At 40.9% G+C, this 10,497-nt stretch overlaps 1 protein-coding gene across 1 annotated transcript; it reads right to left on the reverse strand.

Annotated features, from left to right (window-relative positions):
• Positions 1-6,072: 6,072 nt before the first annotated feature.
• RPS21 (ribosomal protein S21) lies at positions 6,073-10,371 on the reverse strand. The gene is given in 7 exon segments (XM_087749864.1): positions 6,073-6,135; positions 6,316-6,332; positions 6,335-6,371; positions 7,024-7,095; positions 8,885-8,948; positions 10,017-10,111; positions 10,296-10,371. Coding segments are annotated over 6 exon segments (279 nt in total). The 5' UTR covers positions 10,067-10,111; positions 10,296-10,371; the 3' UTR covers positions 6,073-6,096.
• Positions 10,372-10,497: the final 126 nt, after the last annotated feature.

The following is a 10,497-nucleotide window of genomic DNA, read 5'->3' on the forward strand; positions in this document are numbered from 1 at the left end:
ATCAGGACGAGGGCCGTGCCAGCTGCGGGTGCCCAGGCGTCGGCAGGAGGGCCTCTGTGAGGAGACGCAGGGCCGCATCATGGCGGACACAGCCGGTTCCGGCCGGCTCCAGCCGCCCCGCCACAGGGCACAGCGGAGCCCCTCGGCAGCGCCGGGGGCACGGCTGGGAAAACGTGCGTAAGAACGGGCGAAACGGGTGAGGTAAAAAAAAAAAAATTGTGAGAGACAGCCCTGCGAGCACTGAGGCCAGGGGAGGACGGGGAGCTCTGGGCACCAGAGCAGGTGTTCCCCTGAAGTTGAGCCTAGAAAATGGGGGTGGTAGGATTTTTTCACCATCCAACTCCATTTTATTAAGCAATAAATTAATTTTCCTGTTTTGCCCATGATGGTAATTGGTAAGTGATCTCCCTGCCTTCACCCACAAGCTTTTCCATCTTATTTTCTGTCCCATTGAGGAGGGGGAGCAAGGGATCGGCTGGGTGGGTGCCTGGCAGCCGGCCATGGTCAACCTGCCACAGGACCGCAAAAATCAACTAACACTCTGCTCCCAAACGGAGGGTCCCGAATCCTCAGCAGAAGACACGTTTATCTGCTTTCCTTCACAGTCCCAGCCCAGTAGAAAGAAACCACGGAACAGGATTTATTAACAGACTAAAGCTCAGGTATGTACACTGCAGAATAATAGGCTTGGTTCAACCTGGCCACATCTGTTTTACTCGCTATCAGCTCTCTGAAAATAGATGTTAAAATAATACCTTTTTCATCATGATACATTTAAAAAAATCCCACATTGACCTTATTAATTGTTCTTAATTCTTAAAATCTCAGTACCTGTGGTTCCTATTGAGGATTTAGTCAAGGAGGACTCCTGTCTGATATTAAACAATAGTGTATTTCCCAGCAGGAAAACACAAGCCTAATTAGTTTTCTATGTTTTTTCCATGGCTGATTAGTCTAACATACATATGGGGAAGCTGCCTCCCCTGGGATGCCTCAACGCAAATGATCATCAATGAATTAAATGAAATCAAAACCTTCCTTAACCTGTTCAAAGTAATATTTGCAGCAGAGGTGTTTTTATCTCTGTGTATCACTAAGAGTGACAGCAACTGAACAAAACAGGAGATGGGAATAGACAGCTCTCCCTAACACCCGACTGAAAAACAGAATTGCTGCCAAACCTAGTGTAACAGCTGAGCTCAGTCCTCTAGGTAGGCTTTCAGCAGCCTCCAGCATCACGGCATGCTTTAGGAAAATAAACTATATCCCTCGCAAGCTGTCCCGGCTTCCTTTCTGTAGGGAGCACTAGTGGGACAGCCTCTGCTCCGCGCGCTCCTTGGGAGCTTGAGCCAGGACGCAGAGCAGCAGCAATGGATATACACGAAGGCAAAAGACACTCTTGGCCGCCTTTATTCCCCTTCTGTGCCACAGTGCTCCTTTCTGCACTGACGCCAGGGAAGCACGTTGCCTCTTGTCTTCTCCCAGCCTTGGCAGCGTTTTGCGTGTTTGGCACCTTGCAAGCAAGGGTGATGTTATCAAAGCTGCTAATTCTGTGCCCCCAGCCACAGAAGATGCAGCGGCCTCCTAACCCTGGACCTCTGAGCACAACACACGTACAGCTGAGATTGACTAAAGCAGCTTTTCACACCATGTGGTTCATTAAAAGAACATCAAGGCTTAAAAGAAAAAAGCGGTATTATGAAATATCTACCAGCTCCTACCAAAAAAACAGGTGTTTCAAGGAGTAGACAGGCTCTTGTCTGAGCAGCAAAATTTTGGCCAAAGACACTAAAATAGCCCCAGTTAAATCAGATGTCTTTAGGATGCCACTGCCAAGTCCTCATAAGTAACAGAAAAGAATTTCACGACTTGGTGCAATGTAACCATGTAAGGGCAACTCTGTCCATCTTGTACAGTACAAGTACAGTTCATTCCCTTTCATGGCTCTAGAAGATCTGAACTATTCCTGTCCCAGGAAAACAAAGAACATTTTACATCACAATACTAGAAAATGCAACTCAAAATTAATTTTTAAAGGGACACATGTCCTCCCTTGTTCGGATTCCGCAGAAATTTTTAGACGACCTCATGTGCTATGCAGTCTCGGTGGTGAAGACAGTGTGAACTTCAGGAAGCCTTTAGCCCTAATCCATTGCCAATTGAACTAGGTTTTAGGATATGGCACAATAACATTTCATAAGCTTATTTTGACAAGAAATTAATGAAAAAGTAATTTGTTTCAATTTTTTAAAATTCTGAAAAAACAAATGGCAACGATCAGTTTTACAAAGCAAAGAAAGTTTTAAATTACAACATAATTCTTAAATACTTAATCATTACAGAGTGGAAATTTGGTATAGTTGTATGCTAATGGAGTTTCATTGCTTAAAAAGACATCTGAGAGACCTCAAGTTCATCTGGAGCTTTTAAGCTGTCAGTTCACTTTGCCTTATGGAGGAATTCCACTGAAATCCACATGGACGAACAGAGTCCCAGGGGATTAGAAACAAGGCAACAATATTTAAACTCTTCAGTAAACTAGGCATTTATCAGCAGTAAACAGTTACTGGTTTTATTTAAAGTTCTGCCCTAATGCCAAGGCAGAAGCAGCTAATTTAAGATACGTCAGGAAGAAACATCAAGTCCAATTAAAACTTATCTCCTTTTACTGTGTACAAAGGAAAGTAATGAGGATTGGACATAAGCCAAGCCGAAATCTCTCCAGTTTGGAGACTGTATTTGTCTTTCCAGAAAGTGTTTTCAGAGATTTATCTGCTGGAAAAATGAATTATTTCCAGGAGAATCACAACTAACAGTCCCGTCCTGTCCCATTCCCCCCCTGCCCTTTTTTTTTAATGCCTCTTTCATGGTTGTCTTAGATGTCAGAAGAAAATAGCTCAAAAATAAAGTGTGGGTTCATTTTTTTTTCTGCTTGTGGTATTTAAAAGGTATCTCTCTCACATGCTTTCTGTATTATTAAGTTCAACATGGATTCAGCATGAAGCCTTTTTTTGGTCTTTTTAGCAGAGTTCCCCCTTACTTGAAAAGCCAGGAGTTTATCTTTTAAAAGTGCTATCAGCTTGGAGGAGGACTAGTAAATTCAAGTGTTATCAGTGGGAAGACAGAATGTGTAACCAAAGATGTTTTAGTTTATAGCTATGCTAAAAAGGACTAACAGCCTGTCGATTTTGGTCTTCTCTGCTGAAATTCCTCCTGAAACAAAGGTTTATTACGTACTTCATTAGATCTATACAGCGGCTTACACTTGAAATCCTAATTCACTTTATAATTTGGAAAAAAAAAAAACAAACTGATTCAAATTAAAAAAATGACACCACACTGCAACTACACATTAACACGGCCTGATTTGCTATGCTTAGATTCAAGATATCCATGGTGTCAAGGTCTTCCAAAGAAATATGCTGCATTTTGACATGTCTGAGAAGTAAGAAAAATACAGATAAGGAGAAAGATACTACACTTGGGGAGTTCAGCCATCCTCCTCCTTAGTTCAGAGGCGATAGCATCCCTGTTCCAGGCTCTCCTGAGAGAAGCCTGAGGCTTAAGATTCCCACACCCACAGTAACTTGCAAACAAGTCAGAAATAAGCCACATGGTACCAGCTCTACGTGGAGACAGCTTACAGCATAAACAGGAAAGCATCACCAGAAGAGTTTCTATCATGAGAGAGGGCCTGTGCAGAGATTGGAGTAAGGACAACCGCACACACTGTCCTAGAGATGACCACACAGGAGCGAACAGGGTGTAATCTGGATATAACCCCTCTCGGTAATTCTTGAGAGCACACAGATGAGAACAGGCAATCTGAAGGACAGCCTGTGTATAAATGTAGATATTATGAATTGGTAAAATGTGGCTGACAATGGAAGTTTTCAATACTAGGCGTATCACGCTGGCATATTTTAAAACTACCAAAACCATAGATGACATTCTATTTAATTACCACCTGACAAATAAACCTGCTGTGCGCAAACAAATCTACCATCACGAAAGCAGCACCTGGACGAAAGGATATAGCCTTTTCTTGCATCCCTCCTGCAGAACAAAAATCTGAGAGACATTATGCCACTAGAAAAGACGCCGTGCTTTTAAGTCCTTGTGGAATTATACCTGAAGTAAATCAGAAATCTCTTTTACAATAGAGGTGCCAATGATTTTAACTAGACACTGTAAGACACGAAAGTATAAAGTGTCTGCTCTTCTCTGAACACCTATTCTTTCCCCTTTCTGATACCCGTATCTTAGTGCCAGCAGTTGCTTCTAGCTTAGCACTTATTGCAATTCTGTTCCTCAATTTCTGCAGACAGTATAGGAAAATATTGTGGAGAGCAATTTAATACAGTGCTTAATGCTGTTAAGACATAACCAAGTCATAATACTGCCAAAAGCACTGTGGCTCACTAGAACGACACGTGAGATCCCACGGGTTTGTTGGCACAGCTCTAAGCACCTTGAGCGCAGCACTTCCAAATGCAATGCCAAAGCCGAATGTGAAGAGCTGATCACAGAAAAACAAAACAAAACAGAACAAAACCCACCAGGAAACAATTTCTGGTGTGTTTTGGCACCCAAAGCAGGAGCAAGTTCAGAGGTGTCAGAATACAGTACTGCAAGGTCAGGACAATTGTCGAGCTTCTAAACACCCAAGTTTGATAGTGTGGCTATGATCTCATCCCTGCAGGATAACGAACCTTATTTCTAATCCAGTATCTGAAGTTAATGCCCAATGGTAACTCAGCAAAGCTTGTGGTTTGAGTATCAGTGCAGTCTGAGCCCACAAATAATATTTTTCTTTCACAGTAACTGCTTCAGCAGCTTTACATTACCAGAAAACCAAGCAGTTCAAATTAAAACTAAACACCTGAAGTACAACAGGCAAAACCTTGAAGCAGCTTTCAAACTACATTATAAAAACTCGTGTGTTATGTCAGAAGCACAAAGCAATGGAAATGAGCCAGAGACAGGGAACTGACCGAGGGGACACGCAATGGGAGCAGACACAGTATCAAACTGCTTGTATCCTCCCTCGATTCTGCTAGTAAGATAGCTAAAAAACCAACACATCAGCAGGTAGAAAGTCTATCTAGCCCTTAAAGGGCTAGAACTCCTGATACACATTAAAAAGAGAGGCAGCTGCAGCATTTAATGCTGGTAATGAAACGTACGCCTCCCACAGATAGCTACATTTTATATGCTTAGATTAGCGTTTTCAAAACAAGCCATTAAATTATTTGTCATTCTTCAGAATAAGAAATAGTTTTAAGTTGACAAAATATACACTTGCATTAACAAAATATTTTTCTGGGTAAGCAGACTTCTGATGAACTCTAGGAAGCTTCACGCCATGTTTAACACATTTAAATCATGGTAGTATCATCTCTAATAATCATAAACAGATAAAAGCCAGATATTAGTAGCTTGGCACATTCTTAAAAGAAAAAAATCCACTCGCATCCTTCTAGCCCTTAAAGGGCTAGATAAGTAATTTATTAAAATATTGCCAAAGTCAGAAGTATTTCTCCTTAATTTCCCTGCTTTTCAGCATCAAGGTATTAAATAAGAGTAAAAAGGTAAAATTTTAAGAGTCTCTCTCACATGGCAATCAATCTGCTAGCATGTCAAGAAGTATAACTGTCTTATCAGAAATACATGAATTCCAGTTTTAATAATTCACTTAAAGAACGTGTCAATGGCAGAATAAATATTGTGAGCCTCTATCACCAGAAAAAACAATAAACTTTGATATCATAACCGAAAGAATCCCCTTAGTTTTTCCAGTGAAAAAGCAGCAAGCTGAATTAGGTTGCTACATTGCAAAATGTTCCATTACAGATCAAAAAAGGAGTTGAGCTACAATTGCAAAACTTAATAAATCTGGAAAAGAGTGAAGCGGAAATTCTTGATTTTCAACTCTGGCACTGCTTTACAAGCTGATTTAAGAACTCATATGAATCTGTATATCTTTTGAAGACACACATTTCTAACTCTTTTAAGACTAGCTATAATAAATACACCGATGTTTATGACTTGAACAAAAGACACAGCACAGTATAGGTTTGAACTGTTTATTTTACATCAGATGTTCCATACCAGAGTTTCTTCAGTTAGAAGTTCCTAGAAGAAAATGAAACAAACGTTGTTACAAACCAGTTTGCTTCAACAGCTCAAGTAAATAATTTTGACCAACTGTGTAATCATCCTATAAATACAATGTATACATTTTCATCCTAAAAGTTGGATTTGGGTATGGAAGTTACCCCTGGAAGAGCTGGAGGATAAGATAAAGATACGTACTTGGAAACAATGCCATCATTTTTTGCCAGACGCAGAATGGAGTCATCCGATTCACCCTTTAAAGAAATAAAAGATGATTCTGAAGTGACCAAATAATTGCTGAAACGCCTTAAAAAGAGAGGCAGCTGCAGCGTTTAATGCTGGTAATGAAATGTACAACGCCTTCCACAGATCGCTACATTTTATACGCACAGATTAGTCTTTTCAAAACAAGCCGCTAAATTATTTGTCATTCTTTAGAATAAGAAATAGTTTTAAGTTGACAAAATATACACTTGCATTAACAAAATATTTTTCTGAGTAAGCAGACTTCTGATGAACTCTGGGAAGCTTCATGCCCTGTTTAATACATTTAAATCATGGTAGTATCATCTCTAATAAACATAAACAACAGATAAAAGCCAGATATTAGTAGCTTGGCACATTCTTAAAAGAAAAAAACCCACTTGCATCCTTCAGTGATTTAAAAAAAAAATATAAACATACATAATTCTACAAACCAAAAGATTGAGGAAAAAACCAGAAGAAACTGATTCTTGCAAGCGAATTTGTTCACGTCTTCACTCTGTCTTCATTATCACCACAAAAACTCTTCCTCTAGAATGAGCTGAAGGCACGTTGTGTTTTCAGGGCCAAATATAAATCTAAAAAACTACTAATCAATATAAAAAGAAGCACAATCATTTTGTAGCTCAAGAAAATACTTACCATTCGACGAATTGCTCCACAAATGGCGTATGTTTTGAACTGGCCATTTACTCTGCCTGTTACCTTGTCAACCTGTAATTACAAGTAAGTTACTCCATACAGATTCTTAGGAAATTTTATGTTCTTACATCACACTTGGCAAGCACTCAAAGATAAAAATTACTTGTTAAATTTTGCAAATATTTTTCTGCGAACTACAAAAACCCAAAGCAAATACTGAAGTTAGAAAGACAACTATAGAGTATCTTTTCACAGCAAATTTATTATTTCATAGTGCAGCTATAAAACGTAATGAATCACAAAGCATAACAAGAACACAATACACAATGGTAGCTAGAAGAACAAAATGCTTGAGTTCTAAAATAAAATGGAAAAGTTCAATGTAAAGTTTACTTGGGGATTTTACTGCCTTTGCTATTTTTTCATGTTCCTTTTAATTAAGGTCACTATTACGGAAAATTGAAGTGAAGAGCGGAAGGGGACAGTCTTGTCACACAGGTAGAAAAATGCCCAATTTGAGACACACAAATTGTCTCACTTCCTCCAGTTGCTGAGAAATTTAACAGGAAAAAAGACTAAGCAATATATATAATGAAATTAAACAGTGTAGGGAACCCTGTAATATCACATGAGTTTCTTTTCAAGTTCTGCTAATCCTGATCCTTTGAAAGCAAGAAATAGGGATCACTGAAGGAATGAAACACAGCGAACAAGAAAACTATTTGCCTTAACATTTATAGGAAATTGTAAACAGAGCATTTTTTAAAATGATTTCTTAAGTCAGGCAGATAACACGAGAGACTCAGTTGTTTAAAAATACAGGAATGTAGTCTTGTGGTCTCCCATTTAAGAAGAAATAAATCAAGCTATATAGCTCATCAGCTATAGGAACATTGTGTCCACAGAATTCCTGCGAGGTGAATAAATAATAAATAATAAACACATGGGGAAAAAAAAACACGCTAAAAGGAGTTTAAATTAACTGGAGCCCACGTGCATTAACTGGGATCCTGCAGGAGTCAAGGTCTACTGTGGTTTTCTCAGCATCTATGTTAAGCTTCCAGGGATTTGAAATAACGCTACCTTGAGAAGATTAAATTAAATTTGGACAAGAACAAGTTCTTTATGTGACAGAAAGAAAACTAAATGTACAATACCAAGCCAATACAAATAACCAGCATGCCTCAGAAAAAATTCTAAACATATAATATCCCAAGCACTGAGTTAATGAAATGATAATGCCGTGCACAGAACACACGAGTAATCACATTTGTCGCCTATCAAGAGCAGCAGTGTCAAGTACTAACAGAAACGATTCAAGCAAAAACATGGAAGATGGCATTTCAGTTAAGCAAAATAGAACAGAAATAGAGTTCTGCTCTGCAGACTGTATCTTTCTTAAAGTTTGGACAAACTAGAAAAAGCACAGAGAAGATCAACAAGAATAAAAAAATAAAAAACAGGGACACACTGAAGAACAGTACTTTCTTACAGACAGGTGAACATAGAAGGAATAAGAATCTCCCAGAAACAAGCATTTCTTTTCCTTCTTTCCTTCAAGACAAGGAATTTATAACTCTAAACATCTACAGTTAGGAAGTTGTATTTAGTCAGTTAAGCACTGGAACAGACTGTACAGAGCTTTATGACATTCCCTCTAATAAATAGTTTCCAATAGGCTGAAAAATAACCAGGGGTTACACAGTAATATACTTGTATGTTTGCAAGCCCTTAAGCTCTACATTTTTATGGTCTCTACTGAATTACTTGGAGATGCATCACAAGCTGTTGTATTTCTTAACTTCTACCACAAACTTAAAGGTGTAGCTTTCTCCTCACACACTTCTGTTATGAAACTTACCTCAGAAATATTTATCTGAATAGAAGCATGATCCTTAGCACCAATTATTCGGTTGCTAGCAGAGCTAAGGAATAAAACAACAAGATATTTAAACAAAAGGAAACAGACAGTGACAATGAAAAAAACCTAATAAAGCCAAATCTACATGCAAATTAAGCTACACAAAAAGTTTTAGACAGTAACAGTTTAAGCTTTTAGTGCTCAGAAAATTAAAATGCAGTTTTAAGCACGTTTAAAAGAGACTTTCATTTGGTAGTGTCACGATAAAGTCGCCAACTATCCTTTCACTTTGGTTTTTATATGTCCAGTTCACCCCTGTACAGTGCACACAGCAGCACAGGCCTTCAAAACACACAGAATATCAAGTTCTTTGTTTTTTAAAGTGCAAAAGTTCTTAGGGACATGATTTAGTGGTGGACTTGGCAGCGTTAACGGTCGGACGTGATGATCTTAAGGGTCTTTTCCAACCTTAACGATTCTATGATTCTATAAAAAATACAGCAATCAAGCTAATTCATGAGAATGCAGTTTCTATGCCTTTTTCATTGGGAGCCATTACAGCTGTCAAAAAGCACTCAGGTTGCAAACCCTCAGAAATCACAGGCTGTAAAAAACATTCAACTTAAACCTAATAAAATGCATACACGTGGTTTATTTTTTAGTCATTTTTTTAACACACGCATCTACAAAAAGCTTCTCGCTGTCCATTTACTATAACCTCAAAATTGCACTTCCGATGTGCTATCAAGGCAACAAGCGATCACTTCACAGGTTGACTACGGGAGCCGGTAGCACAGAAGCACTAACACTACGCTACACTTTAGGTAAGACTACGCCAACACTAACGTCCTACAAACGGGCATTTACTTCTGAAGCGAACCACACGAGCCGTCACTGCTACCGTAAGGCCGGCAGTTGTGCGGCAGGAGATGCACAGTATTCTCTTCAACTTGAGGTTTTGCTTCACGTATTTTACATAAGATACTTAAAAATACAGAAAGAGATAGAAAACAGTTGTTCCCCCCCCCCCCCCCCCCCCCCGATATCGGCTACTACAAAACCCCCTCCTTTTGCACAGACTGCGCCGGCTGCAGCCCCGCCGTCCCCCTCGCCGCCCAAGGGAACCCCTCACCATTTCCGAGGGACGTAGAGGTCCACAAACTCCCCGGCGTCGTTCTGCATCTCGTCCGGGTTTGCCGCTAGGGCACAGGCACCAAGCGCTCAGACCTAAACGGACCAAGGCCGGGCTCAGGGGCCGGCCGCGCCAGCGGGCCCGGCCCCGGCCTCATGGCTGCCCGGAAGCCGAGGGAAGAGCCGCCCCCCGCCGCCCCCAGCCCCCCGGCTCCCCTCGGTGCCCGCCAGGCCGCCCCGGGCGCTCCCCTCCGGAGCAGCGACGCGGCCCCGCTCCTACCTCGCGTGCAGCGCGGCGGAAAAGGCGGCACCGTACCGGAAGCGGAAATACGCCAGAGGGAGCGGGGGTACTTCCGGCGTGGCGGCAGGACGTCAGCAGCGCGGCTGCGCTGCCGTTAAACGTCAGCTAAACGGTCGCCGTGGGGCGCTGTCTCCCTCCCTGCCCCGCTGAGGCGGCGGCGGGAGCAGGGAACCAGCGCCCC

This window comes from Nipponia nippon, unplaced genomic scaffold, assembly GCF_047370975.1.
Source record: "Nipponia nippon isolate SJK-2023a ecotype South Korea unplaced genomic scaffold, ASM4737097v1 scaffold_13, whole genome shotgun sequence".
In the NCBI taxonomy this organism is placed as follows: domain Eukaryota; kingdom Metazoa; phylum Chordata; class Aves; order Pelecaniformes; family Threskiornithidae; genus Nipponia; species Nipponia nippon.